General features: G+C 36.7%; 2 protein-coding genes across 6 annotated transcripts in view; one reads left to right on the top strand and one right to left on the bottom strand.

Moving 5' to 3' along the window:
* Nucleotides 1–24,333, bottom strand: LOC106869624 (glucocorticoid modulatory element-binding protein 2). 4 transcript variants are annotated; one of them, XM_089349459.1, is made up of 7 exons: nt 24,020–24,333; nt 17,231–17,442; nt 15,810–16,156; nt 11,166–11,234; nt 8,011–8,133; nt 4,798–4,920; nt 1–1,513 (listed from the first exon to the last, which is right to left on the bottom strand). In XM_089349459.1, the coding sequence occupies exons 1-7, from the start codon at nt 24,284–24,286 to the stop codon at nt 1,155–1,157; spliced, it is 1,500 nt and encodes a 499-aa protein (XP_089205585.1). In that variant the 5' UTR covers nt 24,287–24,333; the 3' UTR covers nt 1–1,154. The 4 variants fall into 4 exon arrangements, with proteins under 4 accessions (XP_089205585.1, XP_014770919.1, XP_089205586.1 ...); XM_014915433.3 differs by lacking the exon at nt 24,020–24,333 and adding an exon at nt 21,974–22,696; XM_089349460.1 differs by lacking the exon at nt 11,166–11,234 and having other exon boundaries at nt 24,020–24,331.
* The window catches only part of LOC106869628 (nucleoporin NUP35), a 25,921-nt gene continuing 21,937 nt past the window's right edge, over nt 22,924–26,907 (top strand). The window contains exons 1-2 of one of the 2 annotated variants that reach the window (XM_014915442.3): nt 22,924–23,202; nt 25,633–25,815. The gene's annotated coding sequence lies outside the window, so the exon portion shown is untranslated. Of the gene's footprint in view, nt 23,203–24,385; nt 25,129–25,632; nt 25,816–26,907 lie in introns of those variants that run through there. The other variant, XM_052966186.2, reaches the window with a different exon arrangement.

The raw sequence follows: 26,907 nt of genomic DNA, 5'->3' as shown, positions 1-26,907 counted from the left end.
TGATACTGAGATTCAATTTATTTCAGAAATTCAAGTAAATGTCTCTCTTAAAATTAATAAATGATGTAATGAGTGAAGTGAATAGTGACTTCGAATGAAGTTACCCAATAATTTAGAAAGGAATGAAATATGAATCAATTTAGGAAATAAATTTGTCTTTGAAATCCTGTCATCTTAAATTAACAAGTTCATTCGATAAGGTGAACTGCTTAATTACAAAAAAATTCTCAGAGGATACCAACTTAAAAATTCCAATTTATTAAGCCTACTTCATTTTTAATTAGAAAGAAAATTCAAATATCTATTTAAATAGATAAAAATCTTCTAAAAATCAATACTTTGATTTATTTTAAATCATTGTCTCTGATATTCTGTCAAATATTCACTAGATTTTAAGATACTTTTATAAACATTGAAAATAAATGTTTATGGTACAAATTTTAATTTCTAATAAAATTCCTAATATATTTTTCTATCCAGCTTAAAAAATCTGGTTTTGTTTGTTGGCTTTTGTAAAAAAAGTTGTTATTGTTTCCTGTTGTCTTTTTGGAAACAGATAAAAAAATAAATAACTAATTTATGAGTCAAGTGTAGAGGTTGAACATAGAAAAATAAATGCCTGATTTGTGAATCAATTAGGGATCTTGGTTAACAGAAATATCTAAACAGTGGGTACCAAAAGCAGTGAAACAACACTTGTATTGGTGTTTGCATTGTAAGCTGTTTATATATTTTTTAACTTTTCCTTCCAGGACCATCACAGCTGGGGAACAACTGTAATTGTAAATTCCATTACAACTGGTGTGGTTTCTGCAATGAATTAGCAAGAATTATGAGACACGCCTCCAAAATATTAATATCTAAAATTTGAGACGGTTTTAACAAATTTCACTTTGATTGTTTTATTTTGGGTCATTTTTCAAGTTGCTGCCTTTTTTTAAAAATTTTTTTTACACAAAATAAACCCCCATCTTCCATGTGCCAATCAATTATTTTTGTCTTTTTCTGTGCTTTAATAATAATAATAATTAACTTTGAAGAAGCTTAAAAAATACATATTTACATAAGAATACAACCAGGGAATGCTTTGCATATAAAATAAGCCATTGTGAAGATAAGTTTTTTTTTTTGTTTTTTTTTTTTCTCAATAAAATTTAAGAAGTTGATCGAGCCTCTTCCACACTAACAGGGCTCCGAGTCCTACTCATAGATTTATTGTTAGAGGTTCCGTCTAAAATTGCAGGATGCATTGTAAAATGTCCTGATGAATTTGCAGATGAAGAAGATGAAGATGCACAGAGAGTTTTTACATGAACAGAGTTCATGGTCTCATGGTCAGTCAGCTGGCTGCTGTCAGGACTAGGAGATGTAGAATGCATATACAAACTACTACTGTCTGCTAGAAGGCCTTGCCGTTTGGATTTACTAATCTCCAATAAATGATCAAAGCACTGAGATTTCCTCTTTAGTAATTCCTTCTTGTGTTCAGCTTCTGCAACTCGACGTCGAAGTTCTAATAAAGAAAAGATAAACAGAATTCATATAAACAGAATAATTCTAATATCCTCTCTGTAAGAAAATTTATTTAATCATCTGTAACAGTGGCTCACAACCTTTTTAATATCCAGGCTAGATCCAAAACCTGGAATTTTTTAGGGGTCTACACCAAAAAATGTAAAACACAAGTGAATTAAAGAAAAAATTTATTATAATTATAGTGGGAAGACTGTCAGAGTCCATTAGAAAGATATTTGAGGGCCACATGCGGCCCTGGGGTCCACGGTTGAGAACCACCACTAGTATAGATATTCAGATATACATTAAGAAACAAGGACTATATTTTAGGTGCATTCCTTTCTTTTCATTACATTAAAAAAAATTATTATTCTTTGAATATTAATTGAAAAAGTAACAAATAAAAACAAAAAACATTTTCTTTACAGACTGGCATGGGGCAGTGCTGTTAAGAAATTTGCTTTGCAACCATATGGTTCCAAGTATAGTCCTATTTCAAAAGACTTTGGGCAAGTGTCTTCTACTATAGTCTAAACAGGTCAGAGAACTGTACCATGCTCCAATGTCGACTTTGGCATGGTTTTTACAGCTGGATGTTCTTTCTAACACCAAATACTTTACAGAATATACAGCATACTTTTTTGTGGCACCAACATTAATGAGGTCACCATGTCACTCACAAGACTAAGCTCTCCATGGATTGAATGAGACTAGAATAGCTGGGGAGGCAACTTTAAGTTAGGAAGAGCCTGGAACAGTGTCTTGTTGCAAAGGAGATACATGGCTACTTGTATTATATAAGAATAGGTGGAGGTAATCAGGGTGGAGGCTGGGTGAGCAGAGGTTGCAAGGGTGTATAGGGAGAGTGAGGGATGGTTAGAGATAGGGTAGAGGTGATTTGAGATCATAAGCACCAATATGAATCAAAAAAGAAACAGACTTAATGATGAGATGTGAATCATATATCATCATCATCATTTAATGTCTGGTTTCTATGCTGACATGGGTTGAATGGTTTGACAGGAGCTGGCAAGTCAGAGAGCTGCACCAGGCTCCAATTCTCTATTAGGTGAGGGTTCTATGGCCAGATGCCCTTCTTAATGCCAACCACTTTACAGAGTGTACTGGGTTCTTTTTACATGACACCAGACAATGTAGCTGCTATTAAAGAAACTTATATGTATATATATTTTTTTTTCAGTCTCTTTCTTCCAGCCATTTCATCATGTTGAACTGTTAATCCCTACGTATTTTTTCCTACTTAATCCTTTCTGTCAAAGAGCATAGGCTCGAAATGTCAACAACTTTTCCATTCGTCCTGAGCATTAAACTAATACACCTGCTTGTTGTTCCTTCACCTATCTTTGTCTTTTGCTTTCTGTAAATTTGATCTAAATATATATTTGTGTGTGCATATGTCCATTTGTTTTACATCCATAATAAACCAAGTGGGAAAACTAACAAAATAATTCTTCATAGTCTTAAAAAGTAAAAGACAGAAATCGATTTAACTACCCATTCATTTTCTGTGTCTACTACTCCAGTGAAGGTTGTGAGTATAGAGTCCTCAGGCACCAGCTTTATAGGGTCCTCTTAGAGGCAACTGTCATCAGACTTTCTTGCTGGCTTCTCAAGCATGACCAAATGATGACTACAGATATCATCCAGCCAGTTCATTCTCAGTCTTCCCCGAGATCTCCAGCAAGTTAACTCAGCCTGAGGAATCAGTCTTGTGATTCTTCCCTGCAACATTCTAATCACAAGTCTCTAGTACTGGAGCTGTGACCTCTCAACACAAAAAGTAGTGGTTCACCCTGGAGAGACTTCCTGATCTCTGAGCTACACACTCAGTTGAGTAATGTTACTCCAGAGACCCCTCACATGAGCCCCATTCCAGTTGCTTGTATTTGCAATCATACTCTTTCAGTCATTACCTAACATTTATGACCAGAGGTGAGTATAGGCATGAAAACCAAACCGAAGATAGAAAGTATGGCTTTTTAACCAACCTCTTCTCTTCTGAGGTTGAATTAACCTGGTTCGACATATTTGGCTTCAGAGTTTACTGATATCTGATAAATTTTGGATCTTAATCTTTGTTTTTCCTGTCGACAAAGCCTCAGTTAATTCATTTTTTTCCTTTTAATAAAAATAAAACAAAATGTCTCCCAATGGCTACAAGATTTTGAATAATAGCCACAAGCCTATAAATTCAAGGTTTGCCGTAACCATCGTGTTGTCGACATCCCAGACACACCCACACACGTACACACAGAACAACAAGGTAGGTAACTCAGCTTTTCACAGTTTAGCCGACCGAGAAAACGATTTTACTTCCAAGTGGCAAACAATCACAAAAATATTCTGCTGTAGAACAACTTGTGTGAACAAAAGCCATCGTTTCAGCCATGATGGCTTGGAAAATGATTGTGTGATATAACACAAATAGGAAAGTTTTATCTGAAAGCATGAAATTACATCCAAGCAAATACATAGAACTTAGGACCACTGAGTTTTTTTACCTGTGCCTATATATATATAATGCACTTCTGATCAGGCTGAGATTAAATCACAAGTCTTTCTTTCATGCAGTACTTTGGACGAATAGAACAAATTCTATTTTCGCAGTAGCAGCCACTATATTAATCTTAATCCCTTTTCAATAGTAGCAGCCACTTCAGGCTATGCACCACAACCTATGCAGAGAATTAATAAGACAACTCCATATGAAACACAATTACTTGAACATTACACCTAATTATAATAATAATAATGAAATTATTGTGTATAGTGCTCAGGTGCACGACTACAACTCATCAAAGATGTACAGTACATAGAATTATGTACAAAAGTCAGGAAAGTGAACAGTGTATGAGTCATGATAATTATGTGTGCATGTGTATGGAGGTGGGGATATCAGGTGTAGTGTAGGACGCATGGAAGTTTTAAAGGATGCTATGTCTCAGCAACTAACAACTGATGCAGGTAGTTTGTTCCATGCTTCAGCAACTCTGAGTGTGAAAAAATGTTTCCAAAAGTCATGGGAGCTGTGCTGTTTTCTGATTTTGTAAGCATGCCTACATGTGTAGACACATGGAGCTCAAAAAGATGCTCAAGGTGGCTGTTACGAGTTTCTATTTAAAGACAAACACATTTTTCTTTTTAACTACCACAATAACAGCTGGAATCAAAACCATCCCCCTAACAAAAAAAAACCTAAACTTACAAATTTCAAACCAATACCAACAAAGAAAATAAAACAAAAGAATGTAGCCAATTTACCTTCCATTTCTTTATCAAGTTTATCTTTCTGTCTTTCCATGTCGGTTTTGTGAGCTGCTAACCTGTATTTCAGTTTCGATGTCAAACCCAGTTCACTGACAACTCGTGAAACCTTCCGTACTTCTGCAATTCACAATTAAGTATATGGAATAACACTGGTTTCAAATTTTGGCACAAAGCCTGCAATTTTAGGGAAGGGGATAAGTCAATTACATCGACCCAGTACACAACTGGTACTTACTTTATCGACCGCAAAAGGATGAAAGGCAAAGTCAGCTTTAGCCGAATTTGAACTCAGAACATCAAGATGGACGAAATACTGTGAAGTATTTTGACACAAGGCCAGCAATTTCAGAGCAGTGGAAAGTTGATTACATCAACCCTGGTAGCATTTGAACTCAGAATCTACAAACATGAAATGCAGCTAAGCATTTTGCCCAGCATACAAACGGTCTTGCTATGATATGGAATGATATTACAATTTTATTATTATCCTTCAAGTCAATTTTCAGTAATAAAGCAGACTTGAAGGTTTTAATATCAGAAAAGAAATTCTTTCTCAATTTGTTTTTTTGTCCTTTTTTTGTCTCTTCTTTTTCCAGGTTTGACATCTTACATTACTGCAACCAGACGGCCTTCCTGTCATCAAGCCTTACCCGGTTTTCAAGTAAGGGTTCTTTTATTTCCCATGTCACTGAAAGCACAAAGTGAGCAATGATTTGTTGACAAGACAAATGACTACAACATCACAGTTTGTAGCTCACAACTTGCAAAGAGTACAAAAGTACTTAACATGTTTGCATGGATAAGACAGAATTTGTCAAAGCAGATTCTTCTATTACCAGATGTCCATTGTGTCATCCACACACACCTGTTTCTAAGCAAGACAATATTTCTCCATCGCCAGACATGCTTTCATGGAAGACTGGAAATGAAGGACACTGCTTGTACAACAGTGATACTCATTTACAACTATTGCATAATGTCAAGATAAGGACACACGAATACATACCTCTATCTACTAAATCCACTTTGGGACCGACTGACTGGCCTTCGTGCGGGTGACACATAAAAGCACCCACTACACTCTCTGAGTGGTTGGCATTAGGAAGGGCATCCAGCTGTAGAAACTCTGCCAAATTAGATTGGAGCCTGGTGTTGTCATCCGGTTTCACCAGTCCTCAGTCAAATCGTCCAACCCATGCTAGCATGGAATGCGGACGTTAAACGATGATGATGATGATGATGATGATGATAGCACCAGGCCAACCAAAGCCCTGTGAGTGGATTTGGTAAACAGAAGAGACAGAAGCTTATAATATACGAGTGTGTGTGTGTGTGTGTGTGTGCCTCCAATTTTGACATTGTTGTAAGCAAGTGTCATCATCAAACAAGCAATGTCTTTTGTTTCCGGTCTTCCATGAAAACATGTCTGGTCATATGGAAACTTTTACCTTGCTTGGGTGGAAACAAGAAGGGATGACAACAGGAAGGGTATCTGGCCACAGAAAATCTGCTTCAACAAATTCTGTCTGACCCATGCAAGCATGGAGTTCTGGACATTAAAATGACAACAGCAATGACAATGATGATTATTTGTAATATTAGACTGTTGAACTACAGACCATACAATAATGAGTGGAAACATTATTACTTTAGTCTCAATTTGTTTTGCTCTTGGGCAAGACACACAATTCCTCTCTGGCAGATGGCCAAGTTTGAAAAATCAGTTTTTATTTCATTTCACACACTACCTCCTTTCAATTCCTGCTGATATAGACCTTTCTTACAAGTTTTAATGACTTTTCTTTCATTGCTCTTCAAATCTTACCTTTTATTCTTTTTTTACCAATTCTTGTTGCTATACTTAACCCTGTCACACCAAACTCCCACTATAGTGGAAACAGATTAAATCTCAGCCAGATTCCCAGTAAAGGGGTAATGAACAACACACGTAGAAAAAAGAAGATGCCAGCTCTGCTCTGGCCCAGGATGATAGTACCTGTTAAGGGCCCCAATTATGGATCAAATAACAGGAGATGGTCCTGAAGCTAAGATATTCATGACTCAATAGAAGGTCTAGCCCCTAGATATGTGTGACATAGGTCCATTAGTAAGTGAACATAACCTGTCATCATGTGAACCAGTGCCCCCTACATAAGGGTTAAATAGGCTCTGTACTTCAAGGATAAGCTTGTAAGAGCAGGAGACTAGCAGAAAGCAATGAGAAACCACTGCTGTATCTTTTGCATGAAAAATCATGTATATTCAAACTTTGGCATCGAGGTCTGTGAGTGTGACACCTGTAAAGTAATCATGGCACATGAAGGGAGAGAGATTCTTAAAGTACAGAACTCTACCTGTTTCGGTGTACAGATGTACTTACATGGCTGACACCTGCAGTGGGTGATGAGCCAATGAGGGAGCATCTACTCAACCTGCTACAAACACCAGTTAAATCTCATTGAAATTACACACTATCACCCAAAAAAGGGAGAGACACACTGAATAATGTAGTCCTAAATATACAATGTTCAATAAAAGACAGGACAGTCATGGCTGGAATAGCTTAGAGCAGTGTTTCTCAACTGGGGTTCCCCAGATCCCTAGAGTTCCACAAAAGGTTCCTATGGGTTCCGCAAGAAAAAGTGAGATAAGCCAATGCTAATTTCATGATCAGAATATTACTATACATGCACAACATATTATTGGTTATTGTAATATAGACATCATCCTATAATATTATCAAAAAATATAACAACCGTATATATATATATATATATATATATATATATATATATGGCCTTCATGCGGGTGGCATGTAAAAGCACCCACTACACTCTCAGAGTGGTTGGCGTTAGGAAGGGCATCCAGCTGTAGAAACTCTGCCAAATCAGATTGGAGCCTGGTGTAGCCATCTGGTTTCACCAGTCCTCAGTCAAATCGTCCAAACCATTCTAGCATGGAAAGTGGACGTTAAATGACGATGATGATATATATATATACACATGAATGGTATTTACCACATGAACTACAATGAAAAAATATGAGAAAAATATGGCATATAATTTTTTTTGTGCAGGGTTTCCTTGAGACATGTAATTTATTTTAAGGGTTATGCAAGGGTAAAGATGTTGAGAAACACTGGTTTAGAGCCTAGGTATGCTCATTGAGGACTGATCTGGAATTAATTTATAACAAGGTTAGACTTACCTTCAAGTGGACATTGGTTTCGAATGAGATTATATTTTAGATTGTCCAAGGTGGTCTTGATTTCCCGAAATATTTCATCAGCAAGACCGAGCTCAATGATTCCTTTCCAAAAAAGTTGACTTTCTACAAGAGACAAAAAACAAGAACATCATTTTATCAAGGAGTAACATTAAACAATTATATACTCAATGGAAAATCTGATTCCTAAGATATATTTAAAAAAAAAAAAATGAAAACATAATAGAATTTAGAATGTAAAAATAAAATTTAGAATAGAATATTAGAATCAACTGTAAGCCATACCATTTTAGAGAATTCAAAAAATTCTTCTGGACTATTTCACTTGTTCATTTTTAATGGCTTAGCACAGTGGTTCTCATATGGCCCTTGGGGGTCTATATAAGAGTTTATTTAAAATTAAATGGTTATAATTCTATAATACACAAAATATTTTAATTTTTTTATACAATCCCTAGTAATAATTACAAAAATACAGTAGGGTTTCTTTTTTATATCCAGTGAATGGCTATTGAGGTCCAGTAGAATAAAATAAGAATCAAAGGGATCCATAGGTCAAAAAATGGTTGAGGACCACTGATTTAGCCAGAGAAGAGTAGCACCCATGATCCTTTGCAAGACTCATAGGAGAAAGAAAGGAAGTTGTTGTCATTTGAGAGATGTGGCCTGAGCGCTGGTATAGAATGGACTCTAAGAAAGGCACCCAAAAGCCAAATGGTGGTAGTGCTAAACCAGAAGCTAAAGTCTGCCACCCAAGAACGAGGTTAGTCCTTCCAAAGGACATCATACAGTTTACTTAAATTTCAGTCACAAGGATTTGGTTGACGTAACTGGCATTGCATCAGTTACAACAAGGGGTGTTTCAGTTGATAGAATCAATGGAACAGCCTACTGGGGAAATTAATGTGCAAGTGGCTGAGCACTCCACAGACATGTGTATCCTCAATGTAGTTCTCAGGGAGATTCAGTGTGTCACAGACTGTGATGACTGACCCTTTTGAATCACAGGTACAACTCATTTTCGTCAGCTGAGTGGATTGGAGCAATGTGAAATAAAGTGTCTTGCCTAAGGATACAATGTGGTACTGGGTATTGAACTCATGACCTTACGACTGTCAGCCGAAAACTTTGAAGTCACGCACTTTCACTTCATTGACCTGAGGCTCTGGTGGACGACAATTAAATTAAGGTGTTGTGCACTGGAATTGAACCTGAGTTCACACACTTGCATAGCACACTTCCTAACCACACAGACCTGCCAGGTGATTACAAAAAGAAAAGAAAAAAAGAGATTGAATGAAATGAAATTATTTTGAGTGTATTTTAGGCGAAGAGTAAGGAATAAAGACATCTGAGGGCTTTAGATGAAGTTCACTGAGGCAGATTCTAAGGCTGGGTGCACTTCTTGTTGCCAACCCTTACCTGTTTCCAAGCAATATAATATTTCCCCATTGGTTAGTCCATTATTACTCTGTAAGGAGCATAGGACTGGTTTCCCAGTTTCTCTGGCATATATATTCCTCCTGGTATGGAATGTTGGTCCACCACAGGATTACTCATTCCTGCCAGTTGATTGGAGCAACGTAAAATGAAATATTTTGGTCTAGAACACAATGCATTGTCTGGTCCAGGAATCGAAACCACAATCTTACAATCATGAACCCCACACCCTAACCACGAAGCCATGCACCTCCCCATAGCCAGATACTTTTCATGGAAAAACTGTACATAAATGATGCTCATTTACAACAGCACATAATGTCAAAACAATGACACAGACAGAGACACGTCACAAAATAAACCTTAGAGCGATGATGACAATGATGGTGATGTTATATTAGTTTGTTTCATCAATCCTCCCACACTTTGTAGATTATGTTTGTTGTATATTTGTTGTTTGCTTTGTTGCACAAAATGAAGCAGAGAAATAGGGAGAGAGAAAACTGAGATTTGCAACAGCTTTGCTGAGTAGAAGGTAACCTCACTAGTGCTGGTGCCATCATAAACTGTACCCCATTCACTCTGCAAAGAGGTCGGTAAACAAGCAGGGGTATCCTAAGATTGAAAGGACCCTTTATTCTTATTGAGGACATAACAACCTGTCTAGAGCTGGCACCATGATAAAATGCACCCAGTACATTCTGTAAAGTGATTGAAGTACATCCAACCATAGACACCTTGCCAGTACAAAATACAAGAACAGGGTGTTTTCCTGCAACTATGTCAAAAAGGATAGTAATTCTGCAGACTGTGGCCAACCCCTCTAACTCCTGACAGCATCGAAAGCAAACGATGATGGTGCATAGATGACAGATGTGATTTGCCGAGCAACAATCTATTTTGGGACAGCAACCAGTTTTGTCACGCAGTTTATCCACTGATGACACCGGGGCAGTTTTGTTCTGTCTGCCCATCCGTACTGTAGTACAAAAGGTAAAAAAGACGTGATGATATAGCACACTTGTTAGGAAAATAAATAAGATGTTTTTTTTTTCATGCTAAGAGTTGCTGAAGTATGGAACAAACTACTGGCATCAGTTGTTAGTTGTCGGAGCACTGCATTCTTCAAAACTTCCATGCTTCCTGAGATTCGCCAACACTACACCTGATTTTCTCCCCTCTATACACACGCAAGCATGTATCTGACTCATACACTGTTCACTTTCCAGACATTTGTACATTACTGCATATGCTTTATATGCACTTTTGACAAACTGTAGTGCACCTGAGCACTGTATACAATAATTTCATTATTATTATGATGACAAAGATGACATTCTAATTTGTCTCATATCTACTCAGTTTGTTCGTTTAGCTTTCATTAGTATTTTCCCTCAATACAAAAAAACCACTAAGATATCTTTAGCTTAGTCAATACCAGTAATACAGACTAACATAAAAAAGCAAACCTCCAGGTGTGTTCAAATGCCATTGCTTTTGTTGTTACGAATGATGATGATGATGGTGATGAATAACAATCTCTGAATAATAGAGATGCTAAGGAGTTTATTTATCAGTGTAAGAATGTGTCTTGATAAGTATTTCATGAAACAAGAACAGTTGTTAGTGAATGAAATACAATGGCTATGTGGTTAAGCTACTAGAGCGATGATCACAGTCGTGAGCTCAAACCTTACCAGAGCCACTGGGCTGTGCTCCAACATAAACCATCTCAACAGTATTATCACGAGGAAATGTCTGTAAAACTGCAAAAAGAAAGAAACAAAAGCAAAAAAAAGACTCATTTTGATGTATTAAAATAAAAAGAGTTTTCGAGATAAGCACAGCACTGAAGTAGAGAATATTTAATATGGCACTTGACATGAAATGTCAAGTGTCTGCAACTGAAGTGTTCAAAATACATTCTACAGTAAACCTTTTTCAAAAGGTTAAACCAAACAAACTACAGAACCAAATATCTTCCATTAAATGTTGTATTCAAGCAACAACTGAAGGCCCCAAAGTTTGAGGCTTCAAGGGGCTGCAAAGAATTTTTTTTAATTGCTTTAATTAAGGAAGTGAAATATGTTAAACAAGGAGAAGTAAAGTAAATAATCTTCATGGAAACTAGAAAGGAGTGGTTGTGTGAATAAGAAGCTTGCTTCCCAACTACATGGTTCTAGGTTCAGTTCCACTCTTGGGCACCTTGGGCAAGTGTCTTCTACTATAACCCAGGGTTGACAAAAGTGCCTTGTGAGTGGATTTGACAGAGACAGGCACAGAAAGAAGCTCATCATGTGTGTGTGTGTAGTTGGTTCAACAGGATTTGGCAAGCCACAGGGCTGCACTGCACTTCAATTTCAGCTTTGGTAAAGCTTCTTCGGCCAAATGCCCTTCCTAATGCCAATCACTTTACAGTGTGTACTGGTGTACTGAGTGTTGTTTTGTGCTTCCAACACTACTTAGCTGTTAATTCAATGAACAGTCAAGGAGACACATCTATTGAGTGACACACATTCAAAGTGAAGGAGAAGCGATTCCATGGATCAAAAAATTGAATCATTATTGTCAAAATCAACAAACATCCAGTTAAAAGTGCCACAAGCATTTGACAATTAGGACAGTCTTTCAACAGAAAGCTAAAACAATTCACTTTTGGAAAAATTGTCAGAAAATAAATAAAATCCAGCAGGAAACCATTCTTGTGATAATATCTTTTAAGGCGGCGAGCTGGCAGAAACGTTAGTACACCGGGCGAAATGCTTAGCGGTATTTCATCTGTCTTTATGTTCTGAATTCAAATTCCACCGAGGTCGACTTTGCCTTTCATCCTTTCGGGGTCGATAAATTAAGTACCAGTTGTGTACTGGGATCAATCTTATTGACTGGCCCCTTCCCCAAAAAAATTTCGGGCCTTGTGCCTAGAGTAGGAAAGAATATCTTTTATCTTTTGTTTCAGTTATTAGACTGTGGCCATGCTGAAGCACCTCTTTGAAGAAATTTTAGGACTGGGGTCGATTTGTTTGACCCCAATACTTTTCATCTTAAGCCAGGTACTTATTCAATCAGTTCTTTTGCTGAACTGCTAAGTTACGGAGACAAACAAATCAGCACGAGTTGTCAAGTGGTAGTGGGTGACAAACACACACACACACACACATATATATATGTATATATATACAACAGGCTTCCTTCAGTTTCCGTCTATTAAATCAGTCCAACCAGAGCAAGGTTTTAGTCAGGATGAAGCTATAGTAGATGACATCTGTCCAAAGTGCCACACAGTGGGAGTGAACCTGGAACCATGTGGTTGGGAAGCAAACTTCTTACCCCACAGCCACGCCTAGTGTAATATTGTAATTAAAACACACATTATTTGATTGGCTCTACACAGTTTCCACCCACCAAAGTAGACTCACAAGGGACTGACCCAAGGTTTCCTGTAGAAAGTACTTGTCCAACATACTAACTGATGAGACTAAACCCAGAACTTGGTGATTGTGGATGAAACTTCTTAAGCACAGGGTTGTGACTGCATCACATTCAAATTTGGAAAATAAATGAATTAAAAAAACACTTTGTCCTGGATAGTGTAGAAAAGCAATTGAAATGCTGTAAAAAGAGTTTTATAAAACTTCAAAACAAAAATAAAAGAAAGGTCGTAGCTTATGTGAGATGCAGAATTGACAGAGTTAATCCAAAAAAACACTTGTAAATTAACCAAAAGATTCAGTTGAAGACATATCAGAAACAGAGCAAAGAGGCCCTTCATAGACACAGTCTTTGGTAAAGTGAAGGGCATCCTGAGTATAATGGATCTTCAAGGAGAGATGACAAAGGATTGAGAACTGGTGAGAGTTGCTGTATTTCTAACCCCATGCAGCACATTCATTTAAAACTAATACCAATTGAATGTTGATTGAATAACAATGTTAATCACTTTCCCATTCAATTTTTTACTTAAATAATTGACTTTTCCTTTTAGTTTTCCATAACAGCTAAGAGATTATACATAAGGAATATCCATGGCTGTGTAGTTAAGAATACAGAGTATTTGCGAGTGGAGATAGCTTTCGTCACTAGCTGGTGATTGTCTCACACTGAGGACAGATAACATCCAGAAATTTAGGTCTGTGAGTATCATGTAAGGCTAGAAATGGGAACGATGACCTCCCTTGCAAATGCTATATACAGACACAGACTGTGTGTCCTTAGCCAGCTGGAAAAGATGTTTTACTGAGGTTAAAACAACAGTAACATCGTCCTTTACAGGACTGCCACGTTATGTTTAGTTATAATAAAAATAATTTTATATTAATCTGATGGGTTACTCTATGCTTTTAGAGAGTACAAAATTATTTTTAAACAAGAACATTGTTGATAGTGACTTGAAAAAAAAATTCCATTACAAAAAATTGATATACTCAGTTATTAAGGTTTAAACATCGGACATTGTACCTTTGACCTTTACATTGTCAAAGTAAATGATTAAATCCAATGAAACCGAAAGTAACTAAACTACTGACCCATCCTGTGCCTACCTAACAAAGGGACATATCTAAACATACACACTGGTTTACAAAGTTCTACATACATTCTGAATAATAACGTAACCCCAATATTTAATCAATAAAAAATTCCCCAAAACACCTCTCCATAACAATCCACCCTAAGACCCAATTACCATCCCACTCACACACACAAGGAATATTTTAGCCCAACAGAGATTATATAAAGCCAAGATTAACTTCAATGCATCACAGTCCAACAATGGCTTGACTGACGGAAACTTTGAAGTAACTGTCCACAATGTTCATGTTCAAGTATATATGTAAGTATTGGGTCATCCCATAAATAATGTGGTTTTTTTATATTTATTTTATTTTTCAAAATTAAGATAAATTTCTTTTTTAATCTAAAATATACTCTCCTTCATTTTCTACAACGCTTTTCCACCTCTTCCAAAATTCACTTGTCCATGATGAAAAATACTCCTCCAGTATTGTTCTAACCTTGTCTACAGAATTCATATTTTTTCATCCAAATGATTTTGAAGCCTGCAGAATAAATGATAATCAAATGGGACAATGTCCAGCCAATATGGTGGGTGGGGCATCGTTTCCCATTCAAACTACTCCAGCCTGTATGTGGTCGAGCATTATCCCAATGGAAGAACACCTTTTGTCTTGAAACTAAAAATGGATGGTTGAATGACCAAACCCAAGCTTCTCTGCTAGTTCCTCAACAGTTACAATGAGATTTTGCTCCATCAAGGTTTGTAGGATGTCCTCATCAAGCTCTACAGATCTTCCAGGACTAAGCTCATCTTCTAGGCTGGAGTTTCTGGCTCAGAATTTCTGGAACCACTGTTGATTCTGTCTTACGCTTATTGTCTGATCCCCATATGCTGCATTAATATTACTCGCACTTTCTGTTGCCTTTATTGAACTCATAAAGTAAAATATCCTCCTTTGTCACTTCCATTATAGCTTTGAAAAAGTAACTGTTAAAATCAAACTGCACTCTTCAAAATTTGCACTAAGAATATAGACAAGGTAAAATTACTACCTGCTTTTATAGCAAGTTGATGCAGGTAGTTTATCCTGTCCTTCTCCGACTTTTAGTTCATCCAATTGAAAAAAACTGCGTTATTTATGGGATGACCCAATATATATGTGTGTGTGTGTGTGTGTGTGAGTGTGTGTATCTTTGTGTTTGTCCCTTAGTACTCTTTAAAAGCCAGTGTTGGTTTGTTAACGTCCCTGTAAGTGGTTTGTCATGTGTCAATGATAGAATAAGTACTAGAATTAAAGTACTGGAGTTAATTAGTTCAACTAAAAATACCCTTTAAAGTAGTAACCCAACATGGCCACAGTCCAATGACTGAAACAAGTAAAAGATAAAAGATGTGAATTTCTTAATGAAGCAGAGCTTAAACAAAACAAAACTAACAAAAAGAGAAAATAGTTCGGTTCTGTGGTAGATTGCCTAACAAAAGCAACCAGAAGTGATCATCATCATCATCATTTAAAGTCATTTTTCTATGCTGGCATGGGATGGGCAGTTTGATAGGAGTTGGTAAGGCTGGAATTGCACCAGGCTCCATTGTCTGTTCTTGCATGGTTTCTACAGCTGGATGCCCTTCCTAATGCCAACCACTCTACAGAGTGCACTGGGTGCTTTTTACGTGGCACCAGCAGGGTCACCAAGCCATTTGCAAGGCAAAACTCCTTGGCTTGGAGGAAACGGGAAATAGTATTGAGGCAGGAGTGGCTTTGTGCCAGTTGAGCATTTAAAGATAAAGAGGGACAAGGATAGTTAATAAATGACAAATTACATACCATCAGGTTGTTGTTGTTGTTGTTGTTCTTCAGTGTTTTCAGCTGTCACAGCTCTGTGCAGAACCTGTACACTTGGTTTGACATCGGGGTCATCTTGGTTGTGAGATTGGTTAACATATGTATACTGACTCCCTACTGCTTCAGCAGTTTTGAAAGAAGTCTGTTCACTATCATAGAAATAACTGTTCTCTTTAATGCTAATCCCAGTCCCTGCCAGCAGAGTTGAGATTGGGGCCAAAGTGCCATCATCAAATACCATTGTCTTCAATGGTGCTCGCGGTACACAGCGACCTGTACACATCTCTTGGTGATTAGTAAAATCCAACTGTCCTGATTCAATGTACTTCCTGAAGGGAACGAAATTGAAGACATTTAGAACAACTATACACCTCTTTATACATTTGTATTATCATCATCATTATTTAACATCTACTTTTCCAAGCCTACCAGACAGAATTTCTTGAGGCAGATTTTCAACAGCCTGATGTCTTTCCTACAAACATCACATGATGTCAAAACTAGGATACACATACACACACGTAAATACATACACAATATATTAATGTGTAAGATGCTGAGCACTCCACAGACACAGGTACCCTTAATGTAGTTCTCAGGAAGATTCAGCATGACATAGAATGAGACAAGGCTGGCCCTTTGAATTACAGCTACAGCTCATTTTTGCCAGCTGAGTGGACTGGAGCAACGTGAAATCATCTTGCTCAAGGAAACAATATGCTACCAGGTATCAAACTCACGAGCTTACGATCATAAGGTGAGTACCCTAACCACTTAGCTATGCACAAGAGTAGATAGAGATGGGGGTGGAGGTGAATGTAGTAAGTGATGAACAGGAGTGGAGGGGCAGCTTGAGACATAAAAATGATAACAGTGATGTCTTGACTATTAAGTATTGTTTGTATCATCAAAGTATACAAATCAATAAATTCTACACAAATAGATTCTATAATTTCCCAAAATTTTGCTTGTTTATAAACATGAAGCATCACTGCATTGATAAATCATATATCATTAAATTTCTTAGAATAGATTAACATGTGGCTGTGTGATAAGAAACTTGCTTCCCAACCACATGGTTCCAGGTTCAGTTCCACTGCATGGTACCTTGGGCAAGTATTTTCTACTATAGCCTCAGGCAGGCCAAAGCCTAGTAAGTGGATTTAGTAGACAGAAACTGAAAGACTATTGTGTATGTGTCTGTGTTTGTGTCTATGGTCCTGTAACTTAGTGCTTCAGCAAAAGAGACTGATAGAATAAGTACCAGGCTTTAAAAAAAAAAGTACTGGAATTGATTCATTCATTCGACTAAAATTCTTCAAGGTGGTGCCTCAATTCCAAATAAGGTAAAAACTGTGATAAAAAAAACTTTAATGAAACAGATCAAAAACAAGATGAAATACCTGAGTTGGATGCCATTCATTCGAACAGCATTCTTCCAGTCTTTCAGCTTTTCTTTCTCACCCATGACAGAAAACAGTTTTGGAGAGATAAAACGGCCTTCAAACTCAATACATTCTCGGTGAATGCCAGGACAAATAAATTTCTCCATATGTAGTTTACCAACCAAATTTCCACAGGTGACTGTAATCACCCCTGCACTATCTTCGGTCATCTATAAGATAGAATTGAATTTTACTAAGATAATAAGTAGTAGCTGTTAGACAAATACATTTTCAATAGGCTGCAATGAAACATTGCTATCAAATTTTGGTACAGGGTCAGAAATTTGGGGGGAGGGGACAAGTCAATGACAATGACCGCCTCTGCACTCATTTTATTGAAAGGAAGAAAGGCAAAGTCAATCACAAAAGTTTAAAAGGCAAAACCTCAGCTGAATTTAAACTCAGCACATAAAGACAAACAAAATACCACTATGCATTTTGCCGGCTGTGCTAAAAATTCTGTCAGCTCGCCATTTTAGGCTGCAATGAAATATTGAATGTAATTTCAATCAAAAGGATTATTGTCATAATCATCATCATTTAATGCCTGTCTTCTACAGGGTGTGCCAAAAAATGTACTCACATTTTGACTCTCCATAACTCACTGGATTTTTCATTTCTTTTTGGATCAAATTGATCCTAATAATGGCAGAAATATGACAAAGATTTGAAGGAGAAAATTCATCAAAAAGTGCAACTTGGAAGCATTGAAACATCGTGGAAGTGCTAAGACAATTTGAAGTCATTTTCACAAAGATCCACCAATGCAATGCAACACTGCTCGCATCCAAGATAAATTTGAATCAGATGGAACTGTGCAAGACATCCATAAGGAGCATTCAAGAAAGTAAAGAAAAAGGAATTGCCATAAAGGGAAAAGAATTGCTGGAAACCCTTCACTGTTCCCCACAGAAATCTGTATGACAAATGACTCATGAGAGAGGAATCCCCGATTCAAGCACCTGTTGCATTTTGGAGCGGGTTCATTGGAAATGTTACATGTGAACATTAACCATGCTCTAAATGAAGATGATTTATCCATTTATGCATTTAACCATCAATCTTGTTTCTAAGACAATCAACAATGCATTTATTGCCATTTAAAGAGAGTACATCTTTGGTGGGGATACCCTGTATATTGGCATGGATTGGATGGCTTGACAGGACCCAACTAGCCAGAGGACTGTGCTGTGTTCCAGTGTATGTTTTGGCATGATTTCTACAGCTGGAAGCCCTTCCACAACAACACGACAAACAACCCATTAATTTAGTTTCAAATTTTGACACAAGGAAGGGTTAAGTCGATCACATGACCCCCCAGTGCATAACTGCTATTTCTTTTTTCAACCAACTTCAACTTAGAATATAAAGACAAATGAAATGTTGCTAAGCATTTTGACCAGTGAGCTAATGTTCTGCCAGCTTGCTGTCTTAAACAACTCATTAACTTCAACCAATGTCTTCTTAGCAGTATCCTAAGACATTAATCCATGCTCTGAATGAAGACAATTTATCCATTTATGCATTTAACCATCAATCTTGTTTCTAAGACAATACTGAGGTATTTAACCTTTATGTTACCATATTTCTGTTGAAATACATTATTTCACTTTACACATTAATTTTTTTTTAAATAACGAAGAATTTAATGAATTAACTTCGTCATTTTTAAGTTGATGTTCCCAACATAAATTAACATGAAATTTTAATGGTAAGTTTTAATTTAGATGATTTTAAAATGGGAAGTTTGTACCATAAAGCCAGGGGCAATCTCAGGTGGTTTGGTATCAAAAGTGTTTAAATAGAAACCTAATTACATGAGATTTCAATTGGTCAACACCAACATAATATATATACCAATACATAAATTTACAGGTATTTCACTAAATACTTTGAAAATCTTGATTATATTGAAAATTTATAGGAATACATAGACAGGTTACTTGTTAAAATGTAGTTAAAGAAAGCGTGAAGCAAGAACAATGCTGGACTACATGGCAATACAGGAATTACCATAATTGATGGTATAAAAGATGCACAGCATATTCAAGGGAAACGTTTTTAGGGCATTAAAGCATGTAATATGTAAAGCAACATAGTATACAAGAACTGCCCATCATTGTTTCGGGGTCAATAATAAGTACCAGTGAAGAATTTGGAATCAATTTAATTGACTTATGCTCTCTCTCTAAAATTCCTGGCCTTGTGCCAAAATTTAAAATTATTATTATGATGATGATGATGAGAGCAATGCACACCATCAAAGTGATGGTGGGGTACAAATATATGAAGCCCAATATACTATCCGATAAGGATACACCAGGCACATGCATGTGTGTGACATGGTGACCTCATATCAAGATAAACAGCACATGACCTCACAGGTGGAGCCCTGTTAGAATTTTCTTCAGGTCGAGTTCATCCTGCTTAAAACATCCCTGAATAAGGATTAAGGATGATGGGTGAAACACTTCTCAACACATGGTTATGATGCTCCCCTACTATTTCTGCTTGTGATCAGAGATGCACATCTCATCAGCCATTAAGTGACATGCGCAACTGGTTCTAGTCAAGCAGCTGACAAGCAAATCTGTGGTATTGAGCAGAATATTTGCTGTAGCCCATCTTTTTATACCAAGACAAAACATGTACATGTTAACACTTCCAATCAGTTAAGATCAGAAGCCATGAGAGTCACTGCTTGGTCCTGCATCAGGGCATATAGTATTATTATTAATTGGTAAACTAGCAAAAATCTTTAGCATGTCAGGCAAATTGCTTAGTGGCATTTCTTCTGGCTCTTTCTCTGGTTCTTAGTTCAAATACTGCCAAGGCTGACACTTTGCATTCACCCTTCCTGGGTTTCATAAGATAAATACCTTTTCTACTCTAGGCACAAGGCCTGAAATTTTGGAAGAGGAGGGCCAGTCGATTAGATCGACTCCAGTCCGCAACTGGTACTTATCGATCCCAAAAGGATGAGAGGCAAAGTCGACCACGGCGGAATTTGAACTCAGAATGTAAAGACAGACGAAATACTGCTAAGCATTTCGCCTGGCGTGCTAACGTTTCTGCCAGCTTGCCACCTTTTCATAAAATAAATACCAGCAAAGCACTGATATCAACATAATAATTATGAAATTTTAACGTGTATAAATAAGGAACCCATTTTTGTCAAAAATTAGGTTTAAAAAATATGGGAGTTTCTTACACATGAATAGTATTATAATCCCTTACAAAACCTTTTCCCAAATTTTAAGCCCCCAAAATTAGGGGGTTCCTTATACACGTTAAAATACGGTATTTTGTTGCCAAATAAAATCATTATCACTGTTATTATAATTACTGCTCTGCAGTATTTTATTCTGTTTCATTTATGTTCTAAATTCAAATCCAACCCATATCTCAATTTTGTTTTTCCCTACGTTCTGGGTTAGTAAAATAAAGTTCTATAAACAACTATTACCTCTCCCACAAAAGAAAAAAAAATTCTGGCCTTCTGCCTGTGTTAGAAATAACAACTGTTATTTATCATTCCTACGTGAGGAAGCAGACAAGAAGAAAACATAACTCGAGCTAGAAGAGTTGTCTAAATTCCATGATAGGTGCGAAGGTAACAAGTGCTTGCTTGCATATTATTATTGCTGCTGTTGTTGTTGTTGTTGTTCCACAACAACTCTGCCTTTCCACGACGATGAAATAAAATACCAGTCAAGTCCTGGGGCCGGTGAAATCAACTGTCGCCACCTTTTCTGGAAATTGTTGGACTTGTGCCAAGATCAGAACGAATTATTATTGTTGTTATAAAAATATATCTAGGCAAAAGTTTTAAGAGCCAAATATAACCAAATTCTCTAAATGTGTTTAGTAAAGAAAGATCACGTTCACAAACCACAGGTCGATGACATAATGTTGCCTTCAGGGGTCATTATCTGCTACAAAGAGTAGCTAAATCTCCCTCAAAAGAAACTCTTACCGTCTTAAGCAAAGTAAAGACACCGAAATAACGTATTTTATTGTGAACTATACGAGTATCATTGCTGTCTTTACTTGACTTATTGCAGTTCTTTTGCTCTCACCACCACCTTTCATCTTTTTCCGATAAAGTTGTGTTCTAAAGCACCGGGGAAAAAATGCTGAGCGATATTTGTTGCAACTCTTTACGTTCTCAAATCAAATCCGAGACTGTCTTTCATTGGGTCGATAAAATAAGTAACAGTCAAGTACTGGGATCAATGTAATCCACTAACCACCTCCCCATAAAATTCCAGCCCTTGTCTATTCGCAGTAATAGAATTATTGTTATTAATTAAGGTGGTGAACTTGCAGAATCGTTAGAGCCTCGCAGTGTTACCTCCGGCTCTTTACATTCCCAGTTCAAACTCCACCGATGTCGACTTTACTGTTCATCCTTATGGGGCAGGTGACATAAGGTACCAGTCAAGTACTGGCGTCGATGGTATCAATTTATCAACCCCCTCCAAAGTGTCCCTGAAAATTGAGGCCTTGTCCCTAAATCGGAAATTATTATTATTTTATATGCCACGACGAGAAAGTTATGGATAGAGACTTTTCGATTAAAGGCATGCTGTATCAATAAGAACATAAAGGAAAATAATGCAAACAATAATAATAATAATAATTTCATGTGTGTGTGTGTTATATGAAGAACAAAGAAAAAAAACTTCATTTTATACCCACCTTTGATTAAAGTATGAAAGTTAAAAACCAGCTGAGCAGGGACAGAAATTAATGAGGATTTGGGGGGAAGACGGAAATAACGAATAAAACCAAATACGGTGGTAACATTTATATAGAAGAAATATATATATGTGGATACATATTGATCTATTGTTTTGTTTCAATATATTCAATAACAACACTGACCAGAGAGAGGAATGTTGTAACGACTATATAAATATATAAATGTGCCCACCCACACAGAGGAGAGGTGAAACTATTATCGTACAACAGTTGGGGAGAGAGAGAAAGTTACATTGTCAAGAAAGAACTTAACAAATGCAAAGTTCGATCGATCACAAGATTTTGCAGAAATTTAAACAATTATATTATAATATATTTATTATTTTGTTAAGTGATGTGTGTATATTTTGTGTGATTATAAAATAATGTCGTGGATACTAAGAGATTGAGGGTGAAAGGTGCTATTTTTTTGTCTTTGTTTGTGCAGTTTTTGTATTTGTTGTTTCTTAATTTTTTTTTTTCTTTAAGGTCGACGTTTTAAAACAAATAGGGAAAAACAAAATATGGCGAGAGAAAAAAAAAAGAAAGAGTGTTTTAAACGAGACGAAAACTTCGATCAAAGCATGGTAAGAATTCTGGTGAACAACTGAAGACGGTAACGTGCCCCATTTTAACGTCGAGAAACAAATATGGACGTTGCTTTGAACGGAAACGGACACTGACGTCATTGACGTTTCCCATACGTCACGACTCGGTGTGCCACGTGAGCGTTGCGTTCCGCCAACCCCGTCGCGAGCTTCTCGCCACCTTCGTCGTCATCGTTGTTCTCGAAAGTCGTTGGGTGACGTTACTTTTAGAAAGGAAGAGGAAAAGTAAGAGAAGAGAACACCAGAGAATGGTTGACCTCCTACCACACAGATATGTCATGTGCTTGCTAGACTAGCCTCGTTGTGAAAGTTGTATTGAACTCTTTCGGAAAGTTCAGGTTTTGATGGAACATTGATTTATTTGCGGCGAGTCTGATAAAAGATAAAAAAAAAAGTTATCGTCGAAAGAAGTAAACATCCCACACGCAATTCTGATTTATAATGGAATCCATTTCATTCGACTTCCACTGTTAATATGTTTCAGGAGAGGCTTGAATATCACAACTTCTCGTTCTCTAGAATCGGCATCTATTTCTAGCATATAGGAGTCCACTTTTGCTGGTCATTCCTCTTATTTTTGTATGTAATATTATAATTTTAATCTTCGGATTTTTTTTTAATATGCTAGACCACTGGTTCTAATTGATTAATATCAATTTCGGTAATCTTCCAGTTTCGAGGGGTAAAAGAAATATTCAAGGGAAATAACTTCAGTCTTATATGTATAGAAATATATATCGTCCTATTAAGTTGCTGTATGTATGTATGTAAATCTACGTGTGCAGTATATATATATATATATATATATATATATATATATATACACTATATGTCCCGTCTTTGTGTTCAAACTGTTGTCCCTCCACATGGGACACAATTCTCATATTGTGTATGGATTTGTGTGTGTGTATATATATATATATGCTTGTGTATGTATGTATATATAGGTAATCTTCCAGTTTCGAGGGGCAACTTAATAGGACGATATATATTTCTATACATATAAAACTGAAGTTATTTCCCTTGAATATTTCTTTTACCCCTCGAAACTGGAAGATTACCATCAATTTTTACCCTTATTAATATATATATATATATATATATATATATATATATATAAAGAAAAATATCATAGCTAGGCTTAATCGAAATTCCCACATTCATTCAGAACATTAACAACAATTTCAATGTATTTATTATTTGAATGTAAAATTCTTTATTAAAAATATCTGTACACCAACACAATTATTAGATTAAACATTCGTGTTTAGCCCAACGGACACCACTCGAATTTGTTTCCCTTTTGAATTTTAACATGTTCTAATCTGTTAATGAGGAGATAAATCAAAGAGATATTTCACTCATCTACTAACTGCGTATATGATCATGCACTTACTGATATTTTAAATACTTCGTTTGGAAAAACGGATGGCAAGGGGTGATCTTTCGATGGTCCATTAGAATTGACGAAATGCTGGGAACACATTTGGCTATTTGCAGTGTAAACAAAGTCTTTCTTCATAAGTCTCGATCTCTGAAGCCAAATACGACGAATAGCTACGTTTGCAGGATATCTATGTAGTGAAATAACTTTACCGTCTACCTTCTTCCCTCTATAGTGGCTGCATATACAGCAGTATTTGCGTGATTTCTTCGGAGACATTAACCGGTCAATACAGTATGTGAGTCGTTAGTCTGCGGAAGTTAAAACAAGTCACTGAGCATGCGTACATGTCATACGGGAGAGTTCCAATCAGGGGTCGATAACAACCTTATAGGCACCCCTTATAGGAACAACCTTATAGGCGGTGAATTGGCAAAGTCGACAGTACACACTGTACAAAATACTTCACGACATTTCTTTCCTCTTAACGTTTTGAGTTCAAATACCACCGAAGTCGACTTTGCGTTACAACTTGTGGAGATCGATAAAATAGACGCCAATTGAGTACTGGGGTCAATGTAATCGACTAACCGCTTCCCCCAAAATTTCAGGTTTTGTACCGATAATAGAAAAGATTCTCTTTTCTTATAATTTAGAAAACTTTTAATGCCTCGTCAATTTAAATTGCTGTTCCTTGCTTGTGTTTAAATTAATTGTAGAGAAAATTAAATTACGTTTATACATTTCTTAATGACAAATTTCTTGACTGACTCGATCAGTTCACAGAATTGCTACAGCATGGCAGTGAAGGGACGGAAGTGATAAATCTTACCCTATTAATTGAACAAAATACTGTGAATCGTCTACTTGGCCTATGCTCAAACTTTATCAGTTGTTTGTTGTTGCTGCACCGAGCGAAGATCGTGGCCGTCAGGCACAGTTCGACAGGTCACGATCGGGGCCCAGATAGATGCATTTCATTTATGGGCGTTTGTTTGGGGGGGGGGGCGCTAATGTCACTCAGACGCTCCGATACTACCACCACCCTCCCCGAATGCAAGGACTAATAGTTCAACTAATGGCTTTTCATATGGTGTTTGCCACGATTATATACTAAGAAGGTATTTTAACTATTTCTTTGTTTGTTTTTTTTTATGTGTGCGTGGTAGTTTCATTTTCCTGCTATGTAAGTGCAAATCCCAGCGCTTAATGGGTTAAGCAGTTTCAGCTGGAGCAGAGAAATATTTCGACTTGGTTACCATCTCACTTATTTCTGTTTGAGAAGCAAGAGAAAACTCACTCGATGATAGGATTGGGGTGCAGTTTCTAATTTCACTCGATTATTTATTTATTCATTCATTCATTCATTAATGTCGCATTTAATGAACAATGCCGTCGTTTTGAACAGATTTGCGACTGACTGATGTTTCCTTTTAAGTTTCAAAAGTGGTAATTATCAGGGAACGTTAACGAACCACGAGAGCAAATAACAATTTGTACACAAATATTCATTGGGTTTTTTTTATTATTATCATTATTTATCTTCTATCTTTTATTTGTTTATGAATATTTTTAGTCGAATAAATGAACCTCAGTAATTTTTTTTTCACATTTATTTATTCTAGCGATCTCTTGCCAAACCGCTAAGTTACGGGGATGTAAACAAACCAACACCGGTTGTGGAGCGGTGTAGGACCGATCCTGAAAGAATGAAAGGGAAAGTCGACCTCGGCGGAATTTGAACCCAGAACGTAGCAACAGGCCAATTACCGCTAAACATTTTCGGCCAGCTCGCCGCCTTAACAAACGTATGATATACACGGCGGACTTCTTTCACTTTCCATTTATCAACTCCACTCACAAGGCTTTGGTCGGCCCGAGGCTATAGTAAAAGACACTTGGGATCTATTTTAAAACGGGGGCGCCAGTATTTTCTTAACGAAACACTTTGAAACTTGGGACACTGGTAGAATGTGTCATATAAAACATCTTTTACTCTTAGTCTTCTTAACAAAAAAAAGGAATTCGCAAGCTATTCCATGTTAAAGTTGTCGTATTTCTGTAATTTCAACCAATCACTGACGTCTATTCAGCTGAATAGAATTACTGCTGGGCGGTCATAAAAATGTTATTCCCTGTGACATATTTCATCCAGTTTAATCGTAATTTATACGCATATATTGTTTATATAATAAATTACGCTGTGCGTATCTATGTGTGTAACAATTTTAGAGTTCGGATTCTAGAGTTATGGTTAGGGTTACGGTTAACAGTCTAGTTAGGGTTAGGGGATTAATACGATATACACCGTTACAGCGCTAACTGTTTTCAACTGAATAGACGTCAGTGATTAGTAGAAATTATCGAAATAAGACAATTTTTTACATTAAATAAATTCGAATACAAAAATATTTTTCTGTTCTATAACACAAAATAGATAAGTATACGAAGTTTGAAAGTCTTTCCGTACCAAAAACACTACATAAAACATAAATGAAAACTGGCGCCCCCGTTTTAAAATAGATCCGACACTTGCCCGTCGTTGGGAAGCAGGTTTCTTACCACACAATTTATTATTGTTATTTATTTATTTTTTTTAACTCACTTATGTTTACATATTTCAGTGAAAGATGCACAAATTACATTGTAAAGTTATAGGGGGTTGCAACGCGTTGTGTTCTGGGGCAAAACAGTTCACTGCACGTCAGTCTGCGGGTGAGATAGCGGTAGATTCGTTGGCGTGTCGGCAGAGATGCTTTATGATATATCTTCCAGCTATCTACATTTTGGGTTCAAATCCCACCTGATCGGAGAAGGAAACATGAAATTGTTCCAGTATTAGTCCCAAATGTAGTCATGGAAGTAATCTACTTAATGGTGGCAGTGGGGTAAGGACCTTC

The sequence above is a fragment of the Octopus bimaculoides genome, chromosome 3 (assembly GCF_046866305.1).
Source record: "Octopus bimaculoides isolate indiv1 chromosome 3, ASM4686630v1, whole genome shotgun sequence".
Lineage (NCBI taxonomy): Eukaryota > Metazoa > Mollusca > Cephalopoda > Octopoda > Octopodidae > Octopus > Octopus bimaculoides.
This window is presented reverse-complemented; position numbering and strand designations above follow the sequence as displayed.